A 27,847-nucleotide genomic window follows, 5' to 3' on the forward strand; every position below is an offset into this window, starting at 1 on the left:
AATCAGTCCATTCCAAAAAATTTAGCCCCATGTTTACAAGTTGAAAAATCGTGGACCATCCATTTTTTGTAAATCATTTTTTATGGGGTTAGAAGTTTTGGAATGGGCTGATTTTTGGTGAGGATGATCTCTACGGTGAGGAGATCATCCTCACCAAAAATCAGCCCATTTCAAAATTTCTAACTCATGTTTTGAAAAATGTTTTGCCAAAAAGTTAGCCATTGAACGGGACCCATCAAAGAAACATGAAATCAAACAATTACATCTCCGAGGAGATCATCCTCACCAAAAATCAGCCCATTTCAAAATTTCTAACTCATGTTTTGAAAAATGTTTTGCCAAAAAGTTAGCCATTGAACGGGACCCATCAAAGAAACATGAAATCAAACAATTACATCTCCAATTGTCGCCATAGATTGTGTTTTGTATAATATATTTTTTAAAATTATTATTATATATTTCTTTCGAGAGATTCTATTGGCACACTAACGTTTACTTACAACACACCAATTTAAATGAAATTAAACCGTTCTCTATCATATGCATTGGTGTGTTAATAGAAGTTCTCTTTCTTTTCTTTTTTTAAGTACAACTCTCTATTCTTACTGGTTGATGCTTCTGCATTTCAAGGAACGAACAATGGCCGGTGGTGGCGGGAAGATCACCATCTCATCCAACAAAAAACGCAAAACAAAACCTCAAAACCATCTATCCTCACTAATCTCTCTCGTCGCTTCCGCCACCTCCGCCACCTCCGCCGCCCACACCTTCCTGTCTCAAAACGATCTTCTTCTTCACCCATCCCAAACCCTAACCCTAGAATCCAAAATTACCTCCACTGCCCTTTCTCTCTCCAAACTCCATTCTCTCCTCCAAACCCTAAACTCTCCCAAAACCCTAGATCCTCCCCTTCCTCTCTCTATCTCTGCATCATCTTCTCCTCCTCCATCACATTGTTGGTTCCAACGATTCCTCTCTATCGCCTCGGACGATTCCGATACTCGATGGGTCGAAGCCTTTCGAATGTCCAGACCTTCATTTAATATCCTCCTCCAAACCCTAATTCCTTCTTTGCAGAATTCCTCTTCTTCTATCCCTCCTGATTACGCCCTCGCCGCGGCCCTTTTTCGATTAGCTCACGCCGCTTCTTATAAATCTGTTGGACGTCGATTCGGGATTGATTCGTCGAGTGCTTGTCGAGCATTCTACGAGGTTTGTAAAGCTGTGAATGATCGGTTGGCTCATTTGTTCGAATTCTCCTCTGATTTGAAGAGGATTATTGTGGGTTTCGGTTGGTTTTCGTTGCCGAATTGTTGTGGTGTTCTAGGGTTTAGTAGGTTTTTAGTTGATGGTGGAGGGTTTGGGAAAGATGGGTCTGTGATTGTTCAGGGTTTGGTGGATTCTGAAGGGAGGTTCTTGGATGTTTCGGCTGGTTGGCCGAGTTCGATGAGTCCAAACTCAATTTTACGCCACACGAAGCTGTTTTCGAGGGTGGAAGAATCAAAGGAGTTGTTGAATGGACCTCAGTTTGAGCTTCGTGATGGTTATTCGATTCCTCAGTATATATTAGGGGATTCTTGTTGCCCGCTCTTACCGTGGTTGCTGACCCCTTACCCGAAATTGGGCAAAGATGATAATTCTAATTCGTCTGAGTACGCATTCAATTCGGTTCATAACCGTGGGATTGGACTAGTTGATATGGCATTTCGGAGAGTTCGAGCTCGATGGAAGCTTCTTTCAATGAAGTGGAAGGAGGAGTGCATTGAGTTCTTCCCATTTGTCGTTATTGCGGGTTGTCTTCTTCATAACTTTTTGATAAAATGTAGTGAGGTGGTGCCCAATGAAAATGAGGATCTCTCGCGGGAGATGGGGTTTGATGTGTTCGAAGGGAAGGGAAATGAGGATGGAGAGAGGATCAGAGATGTTCTTGCCTTGCATTTGGGTCTGGTAAGCAAGCGATGATAGATTTGTTATATGTGAAAAAACAACTTCTTTACATTCTATTTCTTGCTTTGGTTGAATGGTTGTTTCAAGTATCTATTTTTGCATGGCAATATAATCTTTGTGAGAACTTATGTTCCATTTATTCTCATTTATCTCTTTATTTTCTACATTAGGATTTCAAACTCGAAGAATCTCTTCTCGTCTTGCTTACAATTTTTAATATAGTAACTGAAGGTGGCATGTGAAAATGCACGTGTATCAAAAGGGTTTATTTGTAATTTAAAATATTTATTAAAGGGTTTTGTGTAATTTTGAAAATTAAGCAATGTGATTATATCGTTGATTGCAATTTTCTTCGTTTTGAGTCATCATAAATGTCCCCGCTTTTATATTTAAATTTAATATAATATAGGTCATTTTGGTATTAAAAAAACGAAGAAAATTGCAATCCACAATATAATCACTTTGTTTAGGGGTGTTGTTGACGCGTGCCCAAAAGTGCAATAAATACACTTTGGAACTTGGAATCTGAGGGTATTTTGGTAAAGGCTCATGCACTTGTCGACTTCCTCATGGTTTCTAATTTGCAAGTCTTTTAACATCTTGAATTATTGTCATCTCATCTCTCGTCCCAACTATTTTGGGTTGGCTCCTTGAGACCCATACTGCCATTTCATTTTATATGGGGTCGTATCCTTTGTTAATGCATACACCTTGGGTGCCTCAACAAACAATTATCATTTTTCTCTCTTTTCTCAGATAGCCTTTTACCTTCAGGTATGTGCATCTCATTGGTATCGTCAATGGCCTCTGTTGCACATGATCAAACTATCTGAAGTAATTCTTCTTTAGCATCCCTCCCCATAATTGAAGATGATAAGGAAAAGTTCATTTGATAGGAGTGGGAAAATGATATTGTGCAAAGCTTGTCGAATCAATAGACACACTGTTTTTTAGGCCTTTGGGCGTCTAAGTAGGCTCATACTAATTTCTCAGTAGGGGAATTATATCCTTGTATTTTTGTAATTATAAAATAAATTTCAAAATAATGATTTTTTCCAAATAATAGAAAAGGAAATGAGATTTATATATTACATGAATTTCTAATATTTGACATATTGCACATTATGGGTGACTAACGTAACATTGCAGAAGGCAAGTGGTCAAATTACACTGTGTTGAAGAAGACGCAAGGCTCTAGAAGATGGCATGAGCATGAATTTCTTGAGATGGTTTCTTGTCAAAAAAAATTTCTCGGGTTTTCAGTGATGGTTTCTATTCGATGATCCCTTGATGAAGTTTGAAGCATTTCCATGGTACTGTACATTCCTCAATGATTTTCTCACAACCATAAGGTATGAAGAGAAGAGAAGAGGAGCCCTGATCCATTTTGAAGAAGGCTTTGTGCATTTGAAAGTAAGTTTCTTGGCATCAACTGAATCCAATGCTATGGTTGTTACTGAGTGCAATAACCAACATGGGCAGGGACATGGGGTAGAGACAGTGGGCCAACACTTAAAGGGAAATGTTTATAGCGAATTTTGCTAGTTGTAGTGTTGTCGAATGAGACGTGTCTAGTATGCAACATGTATCCATCGTGAAGTTAATGTGACTCAAGATTTGTGGCCTCATTGTTAGATATTTTGTTTAGAAGATTATATTCCATGACTTTTCTTGAGATCTTCATCATTAAATGAATCACTTTTTTCCAAAATATAATCGAAATTCTACAATTGTATATTAGTGATCTGGTCTGGGTTTGACATGTCAGGCTTAAAATTTCATTTTGGTCCAAAGGGTTGATGGCCCATTAACAGTCAATCAACACTTCACTATTTATGGATTTTGCTTTCTTGCAGATCTATTTTACTCAAAAGAGGTTTGCCTCTCTTAATATGTGAGGATTATTAGGTTTCAAAACCCTGCAGCCCAACCCATCAAAAGAGTTCCAGTTTTGATCAAGGTTTGACAGTTTTAAAATTCTTTGAAATCTCCAACTCTCTCCTCAGAGAAAATTAAAAAGACTAAGAAATGTTGCATAGATCTTCCTTGACACATCCTTAGCAACAATTCGGTGTAGAGAAAGACTAAGAACAACTAATTTTACTGAACACTAATTTCTTATATTTGGGGACCATGTTCCAATTAAAGAAGGGAAAATCACTTAAAAAGACCCTGGTGGAGGGACTTTTTGTTATATAGTCCCCAGTTTTTGGGTGGTCTCTTAATAGTCCATGTAGTAAACTTTTATTTTCTTAACAGTCGCTAGACCTCATCTCCCATATTTCTCACAATTGAATGCCCTAACCTTTGAACTTATCGTTTTCATTAAAAAAAAATTGAATTTTTGGCATCTCAATTGAGTTTTGGAGATTCCATTTTGTCGGAAAGGATTAAAGAAGGAAGAAAAAGTTTTTTTTCAAGGGTTTTTTCAAATAGTTTGAAGATGTATGTAAAAAAAATTAGGATTTTTCATTTTTTTTTTCCCATTTAGTTTTTGGATGAAAATCGATCAAGAATGATTTCATGTTTTTTAATTGAAAAAACTCAAAATTGAAAATGGATGGGTTTTACCGATGGTGAGTTCGACAGTAAATAAAAACTGGTGAACTCAACAGTAAATAGTGGTGAGTTCGACAATAAAAATTATAAACTAGACACTAAATAAAAAAGCGTCAAATTCGATAATAAATAAAAAAGTGATGAACTTACAATAAATAAAAAAGTGGCAAGTTCGTCAATAATAAAGGACCATTAAGAAAGAAAAAAAATATACTAAATGTCCTATTAAGCTACCACACAAAACTCAGGGACTAATTAAAAAGAAATCCCATCCATCAAGATCTTTTAAATAATTTTTCCTAAAATTTATAAATAATATGGGCGAAAAATAAAATCAGTCACTATTACCCCCACAAAAAAGGAAAAATGTCTCGGTTGCCCACCAAGACAAATTCCTGGCTTCACTCCTGAGTATGTCCTTAATAATTAATTATTATTTTAATTTTGATTGTGATGCGTGTGATCTAATGCGCATGCATGCATTAAACGATCATCACTGAAAAAATATATATTTTTATACGATTTTATATTATAGGTAGTCAGGTGTTGAATGGATGTTACTCTCTGAAAACTTAATTAATGAAACATATTAATGTGACACTCAAAAATATGATGAGATTCGAGATTCCATAAGAAATTAGTGACCAACGCACTTTAATTTAGGGACTTGAGAAACATTTTGAACCCTTTCATGAGTCATGAGTAAAATACTTTTTCTTTCTTTGAAACCTAATGATTTAAATCATGAATCTTAGAGATGGGATATCCTTTGGGCCAATGTCTTCGTCAAACAACTAGGGTTGCAACCTTGGCGGACTGGCTCGAACTCAACCCAATTGATTGGTGAGTCTGGGCTGAGTTATGCAGAAAATGAGTTTGAGCCTGAATTATAATATTTCAATCTGACTAAATTTGGGTTGAGGGATCGAGAAACTCAACTCAACCTAAATCCAATGTTTATATACTCAAATACCAATTTTTTATATATTGTTTAACTTTTTGATTCCATGTTACTATTATGGTTAGTGGACAATTGGATATTATTAATGTGGGCTTTGATTAAATAGGATTTATCTAAATATTCTCGATGGATTTGGAGATTGTATGTGATTTTATTTACTAATAATTTATTTTTTATGTTTTTTTTCTTTAAGATATAAAATTTATATCAGTCTATAAGAGATATTCAACAAGCTAATCTGTTCAATCTTCCCAAAACTACTTAACTAGGGCTAACCTAAGCTCAACCCAATTTTAAAAGATCAATCTTTGGTTAAGTTCCGGTTAGTAAGCACAGGTTCGATTATCAGGTTAAATTGAGCTCGGATCGAGGGTTCTACTGTTTGGGTTTCGCATGGGTTTACCTTCCAACCCATCTAGATTTCAGCTCAACAAATAACAATGATATTTTTGTAGATAATCTTTGAGATTTTGTATATTTAAAAAAAAAAAAAACATTATTACAAAAAGATAATGAAACCCTTTTTATTTGAACTAATGGTGCGTATGATTACACCCAAAATGTTATGGCAAATGATTTGTCGTGAAAAACTGTTATTTTCCGATATTTGACAACAAAATAAACTTAAAAAGACTTGAGAAAGAAATTTGTCTCACCCAAAGAATTTGCCGCTTCACGCGGAAAATCATTTTTCCCTATTTTTTAATTTATTTTTGGAAACCTATACTTCGCTTGCACGTTGCTTTCTTTGTATATATACGGCAAACCTATCTGTTGCAATAGAATACTTTATCCACTGAATTAGCCTTACTTTATGATTTAGGCTAGCATGACTACCTTAGTAAGATTTCAAATCTTACTATGGGTTGTTGGACTCACATGGATTATCAAATTGGAAATCTAACCTTACAGTCTTCTAGATTTAATGAAAAAACTCAGATTCAAAAGGGAAAAAAAAATCTTTTTTAAATTTAATCGATGGTGTTGAAAATGGGTGGCTATCAAACTCCCAAATTTAAAATTAAAAGCCGCTAGTGAAAATTAACTTTTTTCGAATTCTTTTTCAAAGTGCTTAATTTCTTTTTCTTATAACTCTGTGGTATTGGATTATATTTTTGGATGCAAAAAATTGATGCGGATAGGATCCACTCCAAGTTATACTAAGTAACAAATTAACAGCATTTTTTTTGTAATAAAAATGCAACAGTTAGGTCTGCCAATAAATTTCTCTTCTTTGTGAGTTGTTGATGTAGGTTATTGATAATAAATTTAGTCTTACACATTTGTGTATAATTGTTGATATTAAGGTTATTGAGCTCACCTTGTGGCATCCGAAAATATAGAGGGATGTGATGTTGGATTGTCATTTTATAAAATGATATTCTTGTAAGTATCCTTTTAAATTTTTCACAAAAAAATAATGCAAGTTGAATGATTTTATCATGATTTTTAATACCTAGGGGTGCCAATGGGTCAGTTCCTGTTTTAAACTAAGTGAAATTAGAATCGAAACCGCCAAAAATCACTGGTACCTGTCGGTTCCGATTCTCTAGAATTAAATGAGAAATTATTTCAAAATCTTTTTTTTTTTTAATTCCTTTTTAAAAAATAACATATTATTTGTAAAGTATCAACTTAATAATAATTTGTTCCACTAAAAAAATGATTTAATGACTTTTATTTTCAAAAATTAATATTTATCTCCTTTATAAGTAATAAATTTAAAAAGAAATGACTCATCCTAAACTCAAATATTTAGTTTATATGAAATTTGAAGAACTTTATATCATACATGTTGATTTTAAAATATAGGATAACCCTCAATCATGTATAATATATAAAAAAAAATGACAAAATAAATCGATTCCAAATACTTGTGGGTACCCATCGGATGGAACCTAATGGTTCTGATTCCTATCGATTTGGTTCCATATTAGATCCGACTCTAATCGATTTCAATAAAAAGGAAAACAAAACTAGGGTTTTCAGTTTCAGTTCTGAGTAAATGGGTACCCATTGACACCCCTATCTATGCCACTCAAAAAATAGAAAATTATTTTTTCCGAATTTTTGCATGATGTACTCAAGCAATGACAAATCATTTGTCATGCAATATTTTCCCTATAATCAAACACTCCTTAAGATATCTCTCTAGGGTTATTTGTGAGGGAAAAAAAAAACATAGTTTTAGAATTTGTTAACATATCTTCAAATCATAAGTATCTCTAATTTTTAAATATTAAAAATATTTTTATTGATTCATAAATCATCAAGTTGACTCCACAGATGAATGTTGAGTTTAAACGTGACCTATGTTTTAGTTTAAATTATTGTGTTGTTAATTATTGAAAGAATAATCTAAGAGCCACAAATATTTTAGTGTAACCTAGAAAATTATCTGTTTGTTAAGGATTGTCAAGGGATTGGGTGAGTTGACTCCGAACCAATCCAATAAGTTTTGGATTTGGAATCAGTTCGATATGAGTTGGATCAGACCCCCGACTAATCCTATTTTAATGTTATCTAATAAATGTGTGTGTGTGTGTGTGTTTGTTTTTATTTTTGTATAATGTTGAAGTGACCTCAAGATTGGACCTCACGTCGTACACCCTAACGTGAAAGTGTACGGGAATTATAAATGCTTTTTCTCGAGATATGAGTGAAAAAATATATATGATTCCCATCTACTTTCACGTCAAGATGTGCGATATGAGATCCAATCTTGAGGTCACTCCAATGCGACTTTTTTTTTACGAGATATAATATATTTAAGAGTCATGCTGGAGTGACCTCAAGCTGGAATCTCATATGACACTTTTTGATGTGAAAGTGGCTAAGAACAATAGATGTTTTTCACTCGTATCTCAATGAAAAATATCTATGATTCTTATTAACTTTCACATTAAAAAGTGCCATATGAAGTTATACGCTGAGGTCACTTCAGCATTATTCTATATTTACTTCATCTATTTCCACCGATTGTAAGTTTACTTGATAAGATGGAAAATTGCGAGTTAGTTGAGCATTGAAGAAGATTTTGGATTTTATTAAACAAACCTACCTACCCTAATCAGTCTTTTTTTTTTTTCATTTTTTCCAAATTTTTTTTTTTTAATCTTTCCGTCCAACAAGTTTGAAATTTGGGCACTTTGTATTTTTTTAATGTTTCACTTGGGCTGTTTAAGATCGTGAGGCCTTTAAGAGATAAGTTCCAGTACTCCTGGTGTTGGATTTGCAGCCCAATTCCTCAGACTCCCTTGTGGGCCACTTCACAAACTTCTTTCACCCAATGATTGGTGATTTCGAACAGTTTGATTTGATTATTTAACGTAGGTATGTTAATCACCAATCAAGCCAATTTTTTTTATAAGAGATTCCCTAAGTGATCCACCAAATATTCATAGTTTATTTGACTGAAAAGGAAAAAAAAAACTCCACATGGTGTGCAAAGGAGATATGGTGTTATATAGCTAATCAACTTCTTGTAGTACAGAATCTCAATTGGGTCCTTTAATAAGTTCCTCCGCGATGCACGCAAAGACTCAAATAAGAGCCTTTTTCCCAGGCCGTGATTGAAGGGATTCTTTCCCAAAATGAATCCTTCATACTCACTCCTAAAGAGATCAATCGCACTTGCCTAACTTTGGAGGGACCCACCCACCATTTTCCCTCATGGGTCTTGTCACCCTCAACTATAGTTGTCGACTCGAAACATTGGAGAGTTGACTCAACTTGGCGAGTCACTTTGAAACTCCTCAATGGATTCAACTATATGATTTGAAAAAGACTAATGATAAAATGATGGGTTAAAACGTACGCAATCTATGCGGTTGACGTGGCAAATGCACAAAACCAACCTTTCTTTCTCTTGTATCCTGAAGAAAAAGATCTATAGTTATGTGCACTTTCCATGTGAATACATTTTAGCGTGTTAGTTATCACAACTTTTTAAAAAATATTCAGAGTCAATTAAAATGATTCAGTTTGGTAGAGGCTTTTTTTGTTGATTTACCTCAAACAACGCAAACATCCTCACGAACAAGTTAGGGAATTGATGTGGTACCTGTCAAATACCCTTTGAGACTCAAGTTAGAATTGAAGTTATAGAAAATAACAAATAAATCTCTTCTGCCCAAATATTTTTCCTTTCAAGATCTTTCTCCTTATTTATAAGTTCTCTTCCTCCCCTAATCATTTAATCTAATATGTCACCCCCTCTCCTAATTTGGGGATTTGGATTTATCTCCTTCTGAATCCTTCAGTGGATGAGATCAATCACTCCTATCTCGAGTTACTTTTTCAAACAAAACTCTAACATGACAAGACAACTTGTCCTATTACGCAACTCAAGTCTACCCCCTCTTTACCTAAGGATGAGTAGATACTTTGCTCACTTAGTTGAATCGTACCAACTGGAGCTGTTGGGCTTCATAAGTCTAGTCCATGTTGGATCAACTCAATCATCAAGCTTCTCTTTGATCTAAACATGTGTAGGGTCTAGATTTAACTTCACATTTATTTCATACAAATACCAATTAACAGATATTAAGTTGAAGATTCTAAAAGAATAAGAAAAATATTTAAAAGAACATAGATGAAGATAGTTCAAGAAATCATAATTGCCTTTCTATATTAAAAGAAGTCTTTCTGAAATCTGAACAAAGTGAAATGGAGAAACTAATTTATTTAACTAATCCTAAATCTTTAAGATAAGGCTTTGAAGACAAGGATAAACAACCATAATGATTTTCTTCGTTATCAAATTTTTACACTAAAAAAATTGGGATGGGCCAAATAAATTTGATTCTTCCAATCAATTATATCTAAAATGAAGGCCAATAAATTAAGAGAAAGTCCATTGAGATAGTTTGAGCATATTGAAGGATGGTTAATTATAATCTTAATTAGAAGAAATATTCAAATTAAAAATGTTAAAACCACCCCACCCAAACCTTTGAGATAAGACTTTGTTGTTGTTGTTTTCAATAATTTTGTCTAAAATTCCCCTAGTTCCATCGTAGAGAATCACCTTCAAGGAAAGCCTAATAAAATTTTGTACATTTTATTGACTCAAAACTGATCGAGTTGACTCGTCTTGCTAGACATCCAAGTCAAACTGAGTTTTTCGAGTTTTACAACAGTGACCTGACCTCAACCAAAATAGCCTCAAATTTTTATAAGATGGAAACAAAGAAAAAAATATATAATTGACCCAAACTACTTTTCCTCAAGTCTTCACCTTCTCCACCCCCCTCATTACCTTTATATATAAAATCTCAAACCAACAAACACACTCAAAGACATTGAGATCACACAAAGCCATGGACTGGTTCTCTTGGTTATCTAAAACAGGTTTAGAGCCTACACTTGTGTATGAATATGGCCTAGCTTTTGCTCACAACGAACTCGAAGAAGAAGATATAATTTACTTCAACCATGAGTTTCTCCAAAGCATGGGCATCTCTATAGCCAAACATAGGCTAGAGATACTTAAGCTTGCAAGAAAAGAAAAGGGAGGGAAGCCACATCCCATGTCGAGGCTCGTCGCAGCGATAAAAAAGTCGAAAAGATGTCTCGCTAAGTATGTTAGTCGATGGATTCATCGCGAAGAGTCTGCTCTTGTTGTTGTGCCAAGGCCTACTTATGGTTCGCGATGGAGAGGAGCCATGTTGAAGAGGAATAAGAAGTTAATGATGCTCAAACAAGAAAGATTGATGATTACAAATGGGAATTCAAAGGTTTTCGATCCTCCTGCAGCTAGTGTTGGAGCGAGTCCGATGGTTTACGATCTTCGTAGCGATGATAAGGTTGAAGATGATGCTTATTGGCCTACGGCGGGTGTCGATGAATTCAGGTGGGATGCAATGTTTCAGGATTTAAAACCCACATAAAGTTTTTTATTTTAATTTATTTTTCATAATTTTTATGTCTAATTTCAAATGGTGAGGGATAGCTTTTTTTGTGTGTGCGTGTGTGTGGTTCTTCCACCAACCACCATGGGAGGTTTTGGATATTTGTGTGTTTGAGGAGATTTAATTTAATTTTAGTTTTTCCTTCTAATGGTGGGTCATATAAGAACCCACGCTTTAGCACCTTAGAGTCTGGCTAGTCATGAATATGTCCCCCTTGCTTTTGTTTTTTTAAAGGAAAAAAGCAGCTGAGGCCAAAGTTTGTGATGGAGATTAATCTTTCTCTCTTGTATGGATATGGAAAAGAAATATGTAATCCAATTTAGTGAGAAAATTACAGGTAAAAAATCCTGATTGATTTTGAAAATTATTGATAGATTGGGACTAATGTATGTATTAATTTTAATTATCAGTGTTGAAATTAGCCAATTTGTCGGTCACAGAAGTTGTTTTTTCGAATAAACAAATTCATTTGGGACCCTATAGATCTATTCTTTTACCCATTCAAAGATTATACCTTCATACATTCTTTCAACTTTTCTAGTGAATTTCAATCCTGTTCCCTTGTTGGAAGAGAGCTGCCGTGAACCACTAGTCAAATAAACGTCATCGTGGGATATATATATATCCATCTTGAATCCCTTAAAATCCAACCCGAAGGGGTTGGCCTAGTGGCAAACCAAGCCTTGATAAACTCCTCAGGAAGGGTAAGTCAAGTATTTGAAACCCTACAAAGCAATGAATTCCTTGGGGCCACCATCCAAGATTCGATTAACCCTAAACTCAACTCTAGTCAAATATTGCACATAAGACTTTTCAAGGGGGCAGTGCATGTGACCATGGGATTAGTCTCACCTGAAGGGTGAGGATACCCATGATAAGTACAACAACAACAAAAAAAACCCATAAAATCCGCTCACCCCTCAAATCTTGCCACATAAATACCAATTAATGAGAAATCTATGCGGTAAGATTTGAGGTGTGGGAGTAAGATTTTAATCAAAGAATTCTATATCTAGTGTATTTAATGAGAAATCTATATGGTAAGATTTGAGATGTGGGGGTGGGAATTTAATCAAAGAATCTTCTATATCTGGTACATTTAATGAGAAATCTAAGTGAGAAGGTTTGAGGATAATCCAGACTCTTATTAGATTTAGTGATTAACATTATATCTACTAAGATTAAGTTGTATTATTAAGATTTTTTTTAAAGATTTGATTAAGGATGCAATTGATTTACTTTCTAACTTATTCTTAGGAAGTATACTTGTAAATAAGGATTCAGGGATTTAAGTTATAGGTAATATATATATGAGTCACGTTCAAACGACAACCATTTCAACACACATATAGACAACGTGTCTTGTCTTATATGGGCAAAAATGTTTGGAATGGGCTGATTTTTTGTGAGGATGATCTTTGTGGTGAGGAGATCATCCTTGCCAAAAATCAGCTCATTATGAAATTTCTAGACCGTCCAATTTTTGTTGAAAAATTATAGACCGTCCAATTTTTGTAAATCAATTTTGATGGGGTTACAAGTTTTGGAATGGGATGCCCATTCCAAACATTTTTGCCCATATAAGACAAACACGTTGTCTATATGTGTGTCGCAATGTGTGTTGCAGGAACCCGACTATATATATATATATATATCGCAATTCAACATCCTTGAAGTGGTTATATTAACAAAATATATTAATATTTTTTCTATATTAATGTTTTAGAGCATCTCTAACAATTTTCTTTAAAATAAAGAGCATCTTTTGTAAAAATTAACAAAAGTTATTTTAGCTATTGTAAATTTTGATCTCAACTCCAATAGACCCAACATTTCTTTCACTATTATTAATATTTAATATTATTTTACTTTACAAATAAGTATTTGTTAAAACCTACTTAAATCCTACTATGGGTTACGAACTCACATCTAGGTATCCAAAAACATTATCCAATACCAAACATTTTTTCAATGTATGGGTTAGAGGTTTTAGAATGAGCTGATTTTGTGTGAGGATGATATCTATGATAAAGTTCTGAAACTACTAATCCCATCAAAAGTGGTTTATAAAAATTGGACGGCCCACAGTTCTTCAATTTGTAAATTAGGGTTAGAAGTTTCAGGATGAGCTGATTTTTTGTAAGGATGGTCTCTTCACCATAGAGATTATCCTTGCAAAAAATCAGTTCATTCCGAAACTTCTAACCCCTATTTTCAAAAATATTTGACACAATATTTGACTCTCTTTATTTAGCACAATATTCTAACCCCTATATATATATTTGGATATGAGTTATTCTATGAAAACTAGAAGAATGTTGTGTAAGATTGTCAATTTTGTAATTCATGTGGGCCAAATGACTTTTAGTAAGATTTCGAAACTTACTAAGTTAGAAAGGAAGGTATTTTTCATTTGTTAACATTAAAATAGCTAGCTTTGGAGGCTTTCTACATGTAGAGAGTGGAAGTCTCTCTTTATTTTAACATTTACTCTTAAAGAGTATCTTGGAGATATTTTTTTCCACCTTTCGACTTTAAAGAGTTTGTTGGAGATGCTCTTAACACTTGAGTCCATTTGCTTTCCACCTTCCGTGGTGAGAGAAGATCAAATCCCCCTCCTCTATGACTTCTCCTTTTCACTTAACCTCCTTGACAGAGAAGTGTCTTTAATCACTAGGGCCCTACTTGGTACACTACAAATCATTTGCATTTGCAATTGATTTGCACTACAAATGTTTTGCAATGCAAATGGATCATGATGAATGATTTATCATTGCTTGGTCACCAGTGAGAAATCTATTGCGAATATTTTTTTGTGATTTGTTGATCTTTGAAATTGCAAATGATTTACGATACTTTTTATGTCACAAATCATTTGCATAAAATTTCTTTAGAATTTAAGTGATTCACACAATTTTTTTTTACAATACAGATCATTTGCACTGTTTAACCAAGCACCAATAGAATTGATTTTAAAAAATTATTTGCATTTGCAAATGATTTACAACATACCAAGAAAGGCCTGGTTGAACAATTCCTCTATACTCTCTTTTTTTCTCACCAATAATGGTACCTACTAGAAGGGAATCAAATCTCCCCTACCACCTTGAAAGATAGAGGACTTTAAACATAAGACGAGTGGTTGCGCCGTGTGGAAGACTAATCCATCTTAAATTTAATTTGACTCTCTCTCTCTCTCTCTCTCCTTCTTTAATTAATGAATAAGGATGATTGCGTGCCCAATCCGTCGTCTTGGACTATAGTTCGATTAGAATGTAAAAGATGCTACGAGACTTCATAAAAATGCTAATCACAATGAAGAGGATTCATTGCAAATGCACTCTTGTTAGGATTAGAAATAGAATCGAAAATGACATTGATGAAAGCAGCGACAAAGTATACGAAGACAGCCTAGCTTAATTTATAGCTATAAAATAAAATTGAGTCTTGTTGAGTGACGTAAAGATTGTACCTCACATTGCACATCTTGACGTGAAAGTGCATAGAAATCATAGATGCTTTTTCACTCGTATCTCCATGAAAGCATCTATGATTCTTTATGTACTTTCATGTCAGGATATGTGTGATGTGAGGTACATCTTGAGGTTGTTAAGAAAATAAATACAATTGAAATCACACAAAAAAATACAGAGATTTACGTGATTCCATTTAGATGGAGGTACGTCTACGAATAACACTGATTCTACTATAAAAAAAAAAATTCACAATTACAAATTTCACCTTTTCACAACAAAAAATAAAAAAACGAAAAATATAAATACCCTAGAAAATTTAACTAAGATTTTATTTAATATTAGTGAAATGACGAAAATACCCTTGAATTACAATACCTCTTTGTTGACCAGTACTATCAGGCTCCACAAATCACAACAGAGGTCACTTCAGCTTTATTCGATAAAATTAAAAAACATTAACGTCATCCACAAATGAAACTCAACTCTTTGAATCGCACTATGGAATAAAATTTTAAAATCATTTCTATTTTGATCATGTGCAATAAGGTATGGATGACGACAACCAAAAAAAAAAAATCTCTCAATATGTGACTCACCTACTACTACAATATTTTTTTTCCTAGGCCCTGCTAGGTCTATTGCAATGTAAAAAATAAAAATTCAAAAAAATATATAAATAAAAAAAATAAATACACTGCTATGGGTTCTTGGTGACACTTGAGATTGCATCACATGGGCCACCTGAATTCATAAGAAATTTCTCGCTTCTCTCTTAACAGTTCCGATCGATAATGTAGCAGTAACTGCAACTCCTAGACCACAGCCTTTTCGTCGAAACTAACAGAAAATGACCAAATTGTACTCGTCTTCAACCAAAAAATTTGCTTGCATATAAAGCAAGGCCTTGAACAAAACAAAAAAGGCCATTCCATTGCACAAAGTAGCACGTTGTGATTTTCGGACTCAAAAATTTTCACTCGGCTGACATGGCACAAAACCATGGATCTTTTTCTTCGGGATACACAAGGAAAAGATTAACGGTTCTGTGCCCTTGCCATGTCAGCCAAGTACAGACTGAGTGAAAATTTTCGAGTCCGAAAATCATTAGTGAAGTTGCAAACATTACTTCTTATTTATGAGACCAAGTAAACAAGAAATCGTACAACATAACATGTAATCCACATACAATCAAATAAACAATATGAACTTTCTAGTCCGACGCAATTTAATGCATCGTAAGCTTTATTATTAAATCATCAAGTACATATATCTTAAACATAAAATATATTCTTCAACTATGCTATCGACCTCTTTTAGTCAGAAAGAACATAACATATCTTGATCGATATATAATCTCGACATCATACTGTTGACACACACAGAGACTAAAACTTCAAAGGCATATCTCGGTAATTGAAGAGTTTCCTGTCTCTTCAAACATAGCTAATTTCAAAAATCTTAGCGTTTTTCATTTACTGACTAGCATGGAAACATATCAAATTACAACAAACAGAAGAGCTTCCTAGACCAAAATGCCACCTAAACTCCTTCAAGGAAGAACTTGAGCTCTAGAATTTTCTATCACATAGAAACATATAGTGAGAGTTGAAACACGCATAAATTGTTCTAGAGATTTTGTTAGATAATTTAAATTTGGTCCCGTAAAATATGTTTGCCTAGACCGTTCGGATCGTCTCAATGATTTGCGTTTTGAGGAAGCCGGAACGAACCTCCAGCGTAAAGCATTTGGTAAACGGGTTTTAATCTAATAGTAAGAATTATGCTCAACAAAGTGCCCATACTGCAAACACCGGCTAGAGCAAAAAATGTAAGCCTAAAGCAATTAGGACCCAAGCAGGAGAGTCCTCCTTGTTTCGCGGCCTCTTTATCGTAAACATACCCTGCAAGCAAACCTGAGAAGAGAAGTGCACCTAGAGGATTGCCAAGTCCCATGAAACTGCAAATTATACCGAAATGTTTCAACCCAAAAAGCTCGGAGACAGTTGGAATCACGATAGAGAAATGAACCCCATAGCAGATCCCAAGTAATGCCGTTGCAGTATAAAGGGTTCCACTGAGAGCCGAAGCAAAGAGAAGGTATGTTATGATCATGATAATTTGAGTGAATGTTATCCATATTGTTCTTGGGATTGTTTTTGACCTGCAAGATTCACATACAACATCAGTATGAAGTCTATTATAAATTTTGAAAATGGAAGGACACGGAATTTCCAAAATTTGAAAGGTTAGATTTAACTATTTTGAGTTGTGGTGCTCTCTCAATCTAAAAAGTACCAAACCGTACTACAGGAAACAAGCACCACAGAGGATCCACCCCCTTATCAAAAGGCGTGCAGATCCCCTAAGAAAAAAATTTTGCTGACTTTTTCCTCAGATCTCACAGGGTCCAGGATCAACCAATCACATAAGCCCGCGTGTATTGAGGGCATCCCCAATTTAAGAAACTACTCTCATTAGATTTCACGTGTCACACGGTGGAGAGCCCTGTGAGGAAAAATTCTGAGAGTAAAAAAAATGCGTCCCCTAAGGCGTATGGTTTTATAATGCCGGCCATTGTGGGAAAAGAACCATTCCTTGAATCGGCATTTTATGAGAGCCTCACCCGGAAAATGCATGCCATGCCTTTTAAAATATTGAAATATATATGCCATACCTAAGTAATCAGCGAATATGGGAAAAAGAAAATACCAACCTAACAAAGTGTTCTGAAACAACGCCACCACCAAGACGTCCCACAAAATTGCAAAAGCTGAAGATGGACAACAAGATTGTCGTATCATTCATACCTTGTGCAATCCCAATCTGTGCCAGATTATTAACAACAGTTACGCCAGAACCAACCCCGAAAAAGTAGACCAAGAACAAAAGCCAGAAATCAGCCTTGACAACAGCTTCGCTAAATTTGAAATCATCCCCCCTCTTGGGTCTCCTCTTCTTCACTGCCCCCTCCCCCTCAGCCAAAAGCATATCAAAATCTGAAACATCATCACCCTCCATGAAACTTCCAAGGAGTGTCGCAGACGAAGATGGAGTCAACAATGGTTCTGTTTTGTTCGTGTTGCCATCTCCATGAATCAGTTGATCCGAAGAATCATCTCGTCGGCTAAGTATGCCCGATTTCCTAGGATTGGTAGGGCACAATGTCATTTTTACGGGAATTGCGAGTGGAGCCATGAGAAGGATAACCATTATGGCAACAAATACATAAGAAAGTGGACCACTTATAGAGATCGTATCGTTCAACACGGTTGTCGTGAGAAGATAGACACCTAGAACAATACTGGCAACTTGAGCAAATAGAAAATGTCCATGTTCTTCAGAGTCTTCTCCAGAAGCCGGGGTGCAAGGCCTAACAGAATACATCAGAGACATACACACAAGAGGAACACCTAGTGTGAGGAACAACAAGAGCTTTGAAGAGGAATTTTGTAGCAAAGAAGAGTAGATCTCTGTAAATACTGCAGCGCTAAGCCCACCATAACCTTTGAGAATGCCAGCAACAGTACCTCTACTGAAAGGGAAGTTTCTCATGTTGGTCACAACCACTCCAGTGCTCAACCATGCACTACTATTAGTGGCAACACAGAGAGCGAGCCATAACTGCCACAACATAGAAAATACAGTAATAACTACGTACAAAATAATGTCCAAAACCCCAAATTCCCCAAAAAAAAAAAAAAAAAGCTTTAGATATTGGATGTGTCAAACAAGGCTTAAGCTGGTAATAGAGAAAATCAATAGTGATTGCACAGAAAAAGCTTACCAAGAAAGGAAAAAAGATGTCCTTGATTGAAAATTTCTAGTTCCAACAACCATTAATATAATGTTGGTTCTGCTTATATGGAAATTTAAAATGAATTCTAATTCATTTGAGAACAATCTTTTTTTAAGGAAAATATTAGCCAAAATCATGCTTTAATCGGATTATTGGGAAAAGTACTATTTTGCTTCCATGATCACCTCACAATGGGGAAGTGGAGTTTTATATATCCCTATTGTTTCCATTTACGGGTTAGAAGTCTATAAGCCCTGCTGGTTTGGTACATGAGATTCGCCTATTAGGTACATATATTTGTACATGATTTGGACTAATCAATTGGATGTCTTTTCTCCTCGAATAAGTTAAGAGGGAATCTGTAGCTCACTTTTGTTTTGCTTTTAATCAAAAAGAGGCTTTTGAGGAAGCATGATACAAGACAAGTACAATTTGAAACAAAAATTAAGGTGATTATGAAAAGTTTAGCAAATGTTTTAGGTATCATTCTGTATTATTGCACAAAACATAACATTCGATAACTTGTCGAGTCTTAAAAAAAAAAAAATCATTTCAACAAACATGCTTAAGTTACACTAGTGGCCACAAGGAAACACACCCAATTCCAAAAGGACAATCAAGAAGTTGGATTGACCGAAAATAGGATGATCTGGACTACACAAGGTGAATTGGTCTTTGAATTTGGAAAAAAGTAGATTTTAGATCTTATTGGAAGATTTGTTGGAACCAACTTTAGGGTTGGCCAAAAGTTCAAAGCAGAAATGGCTTAATTAAAAAACAAACCCACAAACTACATATAGTGAGTTGGACCCTTTTTAGTGGTCAAATTGACTAATCAAGACCTTAATGTTCCTTCAAAATATCATATTTGCGTAGAAAGTTCGACTTAACTTTCAGATATCAAAGGGAGATGCAAATTATGGGCTTGAATGAATAGATGTTGTAGACTTGTAGGTATGAAAGAAGAGCACTGGTTGCAATTATACTTCAGAGCCTAAAATCTGACATTGTCCATCTAAACCAAAGCTAACTGATCAAAGAAGAAAAATAGGAAACCTTTTGATAGTCGATGGATACCTCGTTGTGGAAAAGGGGGAGCCTCACTCTATGCGAATTAGAGTCGAAATCAGGTTGACATATATGTATACAATTCGTGTTCAGTTTAGGGTACTAAAGATTTTTACCGATTTTGTGTAACTTACACCTCAAGAACATCCAGAAAAAACTATAATTAGTACAAGTAAGACAAGTCACAAGATCACAAGCAACTACCCATTTCTACAAGAAATATCCTACTTGAGGTTTTTACTGATTTTGTATAAAATACACTCTATAGAACATCCAGAAAAATTAAGTTAACAGTTGGTACCAATAAGGCTAGATCACAAGCAACCTTACAAAATTAGACTACCCATTTCTTCAAGAAATAATCTTGCAAAGGGATACCAGATAAATCTCTGATTTGCTGAAAACCAATAAAATTGAGTTAAGATGCAAAAGAGTTCAATCAAAATGAAAACCCATCAAAATCTAATTCATAAATCATTTAACAAAACTCAATCAGTAAATCCAACAAAATTAATCCTTGAAAATCACATAAAACCACATCTAATCAATAAAATCCACAAATGGGTACCCAAAAAGTACGAAAGAGAACCTCCCACAATCAATAAGATTGAGATAACAAGCAAAATACTTCAATCAATGGAAACCCATCACAATCTAATTCATAAACAATCAAACCCATTTAAAAAAACCTCAATCAACTCTAGATTAAGTGATATCTCCACATAGATCAAAATCCGAGAAAGAAAAAAAAAAAAAACCACCAAAGTTAATCCTTGAAAACCACCTAAAAACACATCCAGTCAATCAAATCCACAAATGGGTAACTCACCACCCAGTAAGGCATGAATTGAATGGTCTGGCTTACAGCTAGCCAGATAACTCCATAGCCCAAAAAGCATGAAAGAGAGCCAATAAAGATAACAACCCAAGGTGGGAATTTGTTGCAGACCATCCCTGGAAGAAGACCCACGTTTTCACCAATATCATTTGCAACTCCAAGCATTGTTAGCTGTTGTTGACTGAAACCCAGAACAGATTTCAAAGAATGAGAGTAAAGAGGGAAGTTGTAAGCGTTTCCAGCAGCTATTTGAATCCAAACAGCAGCTCCAAGACCCACCCATGGTGGTCTGCTCCCAGCTTTCAAAACCAACATTTTTGAAGTTCAGTGACAGCTTCAGATCTCAGTTCTTCCTCTCTCTCTCTCTCTGTGATTGAAGTTAGTACAGAGAAGCTTTCAAAAAGGAGGACAGGGAGCAACCCTTACAGGAAAAACAGACCCTGAAGAAAGGAAAATGAGAGATTTTCGGAATCTGGGAGTCCTAAAAACTTTAACAGAATGTCCTTTTCTCAAAAGGATTATTTAGATATACCCTCCATATTTATGAATATCTAAGAATTATCCCTAACTTTGGTCTTTTGTTATAGACTAATGTAAAATGACGGAAGTACTCCTCCTTGAATCTCTTGTAAAAGTGGGGATTATGGTTTTAAAACTCGTTTTGACGTCTCATCTCGTCCATGAACAAGACTGAGTCATCTTGGAAGAATTTACCAATACGTTTGAGTTGTCTCGTTCAACAATGAAACAAATGACCCATGATTTTAAATCTCGTTCGATATGTTTGACTTGTCTATCTATCTCATTGATAGATGATATCGAGACATATAGGACAAGTCGTCTTGGTCTCGGATGAGATTTAAAACCATGGTAGGGATCCACCCTGGGCAGGTGGAAGGTAAAGTCAAGCTCAACTCAAATTGAGCTCATGTTAACAAGAGTTAGAAATTTTTGGATGGGATGGGATCGTTGAACAAACTTAATTTTGTTTTTATTATCAATTAAATTTTATATCTTAAAAAAATTTCATTGAGGCCCAAATCCTAAACCCGAGTTGAGTTATTCTAACCTAGACTCAACTCATGTTCTACATAACTCGATCGAGGCTTACCCATCAATTGAATTTAGCCCTGGTTGAGTTCGGGCTAGCCTACCCAAGTTGCAATCCTATGTAAAAAAAGAAAAAAAAACTTTAATCTAAAAATATTTTATATTCATCCTCGGATATTTATAAGGTGATTTTAACATACCTCTTTCAATTTTTGTGAATATTTGAGATATTCTTATGTTTTCAAATTAATGATGCCCAATTGACCTAGGTCTTTAGGTCTTTTGATTAGAGTAATGAAAATGATCTAAAACTTTCAACTTTTAACAAAAAAAAATAAAAAAATTATTTTCTTTTTCCCAAAATCAGCATTCTTTACGTTTTATTACCCTTTTTATTATATTATTTTTAATCTATTCAATTTTATCTTCAATCTACCCTTTTCAACTAAATATTAACCCTGTAGAGAAAAAATTATGTTTTTCTACATAAATTTTGTACTTAAAAAAAACTTATTTGATTTTTCTTTCTAAATAAGAGTCATCTTCAACATCCAAGAAATTAAAACTCATTGATTTCGATAAGAAATGTTAAGGATTTTTTACGAGAGAGGTCGAAGATGAGGGCTTTGGGTCACTTTCATTAGTCTATAGGGAAGATAGGGGTCAAGCAAGCATGTAATCATTTTGCAGGTTTGGAGGTTTCTCTAACATTTGCCAAAATTTGGGGGTATTTTTTATTTACAAAAAGTCTGAGGGGTGTTTAGAAATCACACCTCTTTTCACAGGGGCGATTTAGACATATAAGCTCCACGTTTTGTTGAATATAAGACTTTTTTTTTTACGTGTGTGCCGTTAGGGCTCACGTCAAGATGCATTGAATACACATTTCCAATGTGTATGTAAGAGTGCGTTTTTTTGAAAAAAAATTTTGCAGGCATCATGAGAAGGAAAAGCAAGTTTGGTTTGGAAGTATTTAGAATGCAGGTCAAGGTGCATTAAATAAGTCTTGGAAATATGCGTTTGAGGGTGTTTTTGGTAGAAAAAAATTAAGGGCATTTTTGTAGAAAAATAAAGTTTGGAGGTGAATTTAAAATACAATATTAAGATTGTATTTGGATTGAGAGAAATAGTGAGAAGAGAAGAGAAGGAAGAGAAAATAAATGAGTTTCTCTCTTATTTGGATTGTTAAGTAGGGAGAAAAGAGAAAAAATTATGAGTTTTTTTTTTGTCTCCAAAAGTGGAGAGAAAGAGAGTGATGGAGAGAAACTCTTTTAAAATATTTTATAATATCAACTCTAACCCTAGAACTCTTTTACGATATTTTAAAATTTTAAAGTTATTCCAAATTCTCTCTTATCAATCTAAGTATGGTGGAGAGAAATTGAGTTTCTCTTCTCTTGACCTTGGTCTTTCTTGATATTTTAACAAAAAATGACTTAAATACTTTCTTTTGAATTTTCTTGAGTAAATTTTTTTTTTTTTTTAAATAAAATTTTGGATAGAAAAATCAAGATTTTTTTTATAAGATAGATAAGTTGAATATATTAAAATAATTTACAATACAAGTTGAAGAACTTGAAGATGGATTTTCTACTTAAAAATCATTTTTATTTTTTAGCTAGAGATTGAAGATGAGGGCATTTAAGTTATTTCAATAGTCTTTAGAGTACAACGAGGTCAAGGGTGGGTCATAAGTTTGAAATGGTGATTAGTGACAATCTCATACTCCCGCAAGTTTGATTGGAAACCAACTCCCGGACTCCTTTTGCAGTCACTTGGCATAGATTTTTTAGCATTTTTCCTCAAAAGTCAAAAGTTAAAATTGCTTTCGAAGTAGGTAATCACAGAAAAGTACTAGGAACTGCATCCAATGAGCCCTTTCCACGTATGTAGATTAGTCATCAACGTGGCACAATTTGATTACGAAATAAACTCATTAGATGCGTGAACGGCTTGGGTAGGAGCTCGAGGTGCTTTAAACACCAACTAAAATGTGCCACGTAGACACCTAACCTATTTTATTGGAACGGGACACCGCAATGGATCGTGAGTCGTACATGTTTTATCCCACCTGAATTGGACTGGCAGACCAGACATCATCCAGGGGTTGTGAATCTCGAGGTCATTTCCTCTTTATAAATTAAAAGTGGGTGGCACGTGCGTTTACACATGATATTAAAATTATTATTCATGTAACATGAGAATTACTAGTTTTAAAAGTACGAAGTTGGGGGCATATCAGATAATATAAAATAAGAGAGTTAATATTGCCATACAAAATTTTACTAACGCCACACCAACTGTATGCAATGATTTACATAAGAATTGATGTGGCGTTAGTAAAAGTTGGGGTGGCAATAGGAACTCTCTAAACTAAAGCCCACAAACGTTTTTGTCATTCAATATAATCTAAGAATATTTTTGTAATCCAAAAATCAAAAGAATTCAATCATAATTAAATTCAATTAAGTAATAAATCAAAAACACATAGAGGAAAGCTATCAAAATGAAATAAAGATGTTGAAGTATAAATAAAATAATCTGATTTTTTTTCAAATTTGATTGATTCCAAATAAATAAAGATTGTAAATATGATTTGACCGTTAAAATTTCTTTAATAGATATCACATCGGTGCTTAAACATGAATTATTGCAGGTTTCGATTGAAGAGATTGTGAATAATTTCTTAAATTATTTACTTAAATTCAATTAAGTAATAAATCAAAGAAACATAGAGGAAAGCTATCAAAATGAAATAAAGATGTTGAAGTATAAATAAAAATAATCTGATTTTTTTTTCAAATTTGATTGATTTCAATTAAATAAAGATTATAAATATGATTTGACCATTAAAGTTTCTTTAACAGATATCACATCGATGCTTAAACATGAATTATTGCAAGTTTTGATTGAAGAGATTGTGAATAATTTCTTTAATTATTTACTTAAATTCAATTAAGTAATAATTCAAAGAAACATAGAGGAAAGCTATTCAAATGAAATAAAGATATTAAAGTATAAATAAAAATAATCTGATTTTTTTTTTTTTAAATTTGATTTATTCCAATTAAATAAAGATTATAAATATGATTTGACCATTAGAATTTCGTTAACAGATATCACATCGATGCTTAAACATGAATTATTGCAAGTTTTGATTGAAGAAATTGTGAATAATTTCTTAAATTATTTACTTAAATTCAATTAAGTAATAATTCAAAGAAACATAGAGGAAAGCTATTCAAATGAAATAAAGATGTTAAAGTATAAATAAAAATAATCTGATTTTTTTTTTAAATTTGATTTATTCCAATTAAATAAAGACTATAAATATGATTTGACCATTAGAATTTCTTTAACAGATACCACATCGTTGCTTAAACATGAATTATTGCAGGTTTTAATTGAAGAGATTGTGAATAATTTCTTAAATTATTTATGATCCCCCCCCCCCCCCCCCCAAACTCCCAAAAAACAAAAAAATTAAAATACTCTTCAAACATTACAAAGCTTTGGCTCAAATTATAATTTAAACATTATAACACTTGTTCAACAATGAAATAAATGAACCATGATTTTAAATCTCGTTCGATATGTTTAACTTGTCTATCTATCTCGTTGGTGGATGATATCGAGACATATAGGATAAGTTGTCTTGGTCTCGGATGAGATTTAAAACCATGGTAGGGATCCACCCTAGGCAGGTGGAAGGTAAAGTCAAGCTCAACTCGAATTGAGTTCATGTTAACACGACTTATAAATTTTTGGATGGGATGGGATCGTTGAACAAGCCTAATTTTGTTTTTATTAGCAATTAAATTTTATATCTTAAAAAAATTTCATTGAGGCCCAAATCCTAAACCCGAGTTGAGTTATTCTATAACCTAAACTCAACTCATGTTCTACATACCTCGATCGAGGCTTACCCATCAATTGAATTTAGCCCTAGTTGAGTTCGAGCTGGCCTAATCAAGTTGCAATCCTATGTAAAAAGAAAAAAAACTTTGATCTAAAAATCTTTTATATTCATCCTGGGATATTTTTAGGGTGATTTTAACATACCTCTTTCCATTTTTGTGAATATTTGAGATATTATTATGTTTTCAAACTAATGATGCCCCCTTGACCTAAGTCTTTTGATTAGAGTAATGAAAATGATCTTAACAAAAAAAAAAGATTATTTTCTTTTTCCCAAAATCAGCATTCTTTACGTTTTATTATCCTTTTTATTATATTATTTTTAATCTATTCAATTTTATCTTCAATCTATCATTTTCAACTAAATATTAATCCTGTATAGAAAAAATTATGTTTTTCTACATAAATTTGGTACTTATAAAAAAAAACCTATTTGATTTTTCTTTCTAAATAAGAGTCATCTTCAACATCCAAGAAATTAAAACTCATTGATTTCGAGAAGAAATGTTAAGGATTTTTTACGAGAGGTCGAAGATGAGGGTTTTGGGTCATTTTCATTATTCTATAGGGAAGATAGGGGTCAAGCAAGCATGTAATCATTTTGCAGGTTTGGAGGTTTCTCCAATATTTGCCAAAATTTGAGGGTATTTCTTATTTATAAAAAGTCTGAGGGGTGTTTAGAAATCACACCTCTTTTCACAGGGGCGATTTAGACATATAAGCTCCACGTTTTGTTGAATATAAGACATTTTTTTTACGTGTGTGCCGTTAGGGCTCACGTCAAGATGCATTGAATACACATTTCCAATGTGTATGTAAGAGTGCGTTTTTTTGAAAAAAAAAATTGCAGGCATCATGAGAAGGAAAAGCAAGTTTGGTTTGGAAGTATTTGGAATGCAGGCAAGATGCATTAAATAAGTCTTGGAAATATGCATTTGAGGGTGTTTTTGGTAGAAAAAAAATTAGGGGTATTTTTAGTAAAAATGTAAAGTTTGGAGGTGAATTTAAAATACAATATTAAGACCGTACTTGGATTGAGAGAAATAGTGAGAAGAGAAGAGAAGAGAAGGAAGAGAAAATAAATGAGTTTCTCTCTTACTTGGATTGTTAAGTAGGGAGAGAAGAGAAAAAATTTGGAGAGAAAAAAGTTGTGAGATTTTTTTGTCTCCAAAATTGGAGAGAAGAGAGTGATGGAGAGAAATTATTTTAAAATAGGGTCACGTTCAATGGCCAACATTTTGGCAAACACTTTTTCAAAACATGGGTTAGAGGTCTTCGAATGGGTTGATTTTTGGTGAGGATGATCTCTACGGTGAGGAGATCATCCTCACCAAAAATCAGCTCATTCCAAAACTTCTAGCCCCAGTTTACAAGTTGAAAAATCGTGGACCGTCCATTTTTTGTAAACCATTTTTGATGGGGTTAGAAGTTTTGGAATGGGCTGATTTTTCGTGATGATGATCTCCTCACCGTAGAGATCATCCTCACCAAAAATCAACCCATTCCAAGACCTCTAACCCATGTTTTGAAAAATGTGTTTGCCAAACTGTTGGCCATTGAACGCTACCCTTTAAAATATTTTATAATATCAACTCTAACCCTAGAACTCTTTTAAGATATTTTAAAATTTTAAAGTTGTTCCAAAGTCTCTCTTGTCAATCTAAGTATGGTGGAGAGAAATTGAGTTTCTCTTCTCTTGACCTTGGTCTTTCTTGATATTTTAACAAAAAATGACTTAAATACTGTCTTTTGAATTTTGTTGAGTAAATTTTTTTTTTTCCTTGAAATGAAATTTTGGGTAAAAAAATCAAGATTTTTTTTTATAAGATAGATAAGTTGAATATATTAAAATAATTTACAATACAAGTTGAAGAACTTGAAGATGGATTTTCTACTAAAAATCATTTTTATTTTTTGGCTAGAGATTGAAAATGAGGGCATTTTAAGTTATTTCAATAGTCTTTAAAGTACAACTAGGTCAAGGGTGGGTCATAAGTTTGAAATGGTGATTAGTGACAATCTTATACTCCCGCAAGTTTGATTGGAAACCAACTCCAGGACTCCTTTTGCAGTCACTTGGCATAGATTTTTCAGCATTTTTCCTCAAAAGTCAAAAGTTAAAATTGCTTTCGAAGTACGTAATCACTGAAAAGTACTAGGAACTGTTCCAATGAGCCCTTTCCACGTATGTAGATTAGTCATCAACGTGGCACAATTTGATTACGAAATAAACTCATTAGATGCGTGAACGGCTTGGTTAGGAGCTCGAGGTGTTTTAAACACTAACTAAAATGTGCCACGTAGACACCTAACCTATTTTAT

General features: G+C 33.9%; 3 protein-coding genes across 3 annotated transcripts; 2 read left to right on the forward strand and 1 right to left on the reverse strand.

Moving 5' to 3' along the window:
* The first annotated feature begins 575 nt into the window (after positions 1-575).
* On the forward strand, positions 576-3,663 carry LOC147392654 (LOW protein: nuclease-like protein). Its single transcript, XM_086456273.1, has 2 exons — positions 576-1,947; positions 3,097-3,663. The coding sequence occupies exons 1-2, from the start codon at positions 613-615 to the stop codon at positions 3,124-3,126; spliced, it is 1,365 nt and encodes a 454-aa protein (XP_086312399.1). The 5' UTR covers positions 576-612; the 3' UTR covers positions 3,127-3,663.
* Positions 3,664-10,678: 7,015 nt separating this feature from the next.
* Positions 10,679-11,746, forward strand: LOC147392655 (uncharacterized). The gene has a single exon (XM_086456862.1). It carries the CDS (start codon positions 10,789-10,791, stop codon positions 11,356-11,358), a length of 570 nt encoding a protein of 189 aa, XP_086312988.1. The 5' UTR covers positions 10,679-10,788; the 3' UTR covers positions 11,359-11,746.
* Positions 11,747-16,048: 4,302 nt separating this feature from the next.
* LOC147392656 (protein NUCLEAR FUSION DEFECTIVE 4-like) lies at positions 16,049-20,991 on the reverse strand. The gene is made up of 4 exons (XM_086456242.1): positions 20,549-20,991; positions 17,569-18,476; positions 16,532-17,016; positions 16,049-16,433 (listed from the first exon to the last, which is right to left on the reverse strand). The coding sequence occupies exons 1-3, from the start codon at positions 20,870-20,872 to the stop codon at positions 16,551-16,553; spliced, it is 1,698 nt and encodes a 565-aa protein (XP_086312368.1). The 5' UTR covers positions 20,873-20,991; the 3' UTR covers positions 16,049-16,433; positions 16,532-16,550.
* Between the last annotated feature and the right edge of the window lie 6,856 nt (positions 20,992-27,847).

Source organism: Akebia trifoliata, chromosome 10 (genome assembly GCF_017979445.1).
Source record: "Akebia trifoliata isolate Shusen 1 chromosome 10, ASM1797944v1, whole genome shotgun sequence".
NCBI lineage: Eukaryota > Viridiplantae > Streptophyta > Magnoliopsida > Ranunculales > Lardizabalaceae > Akebia > Akebia trifoliata.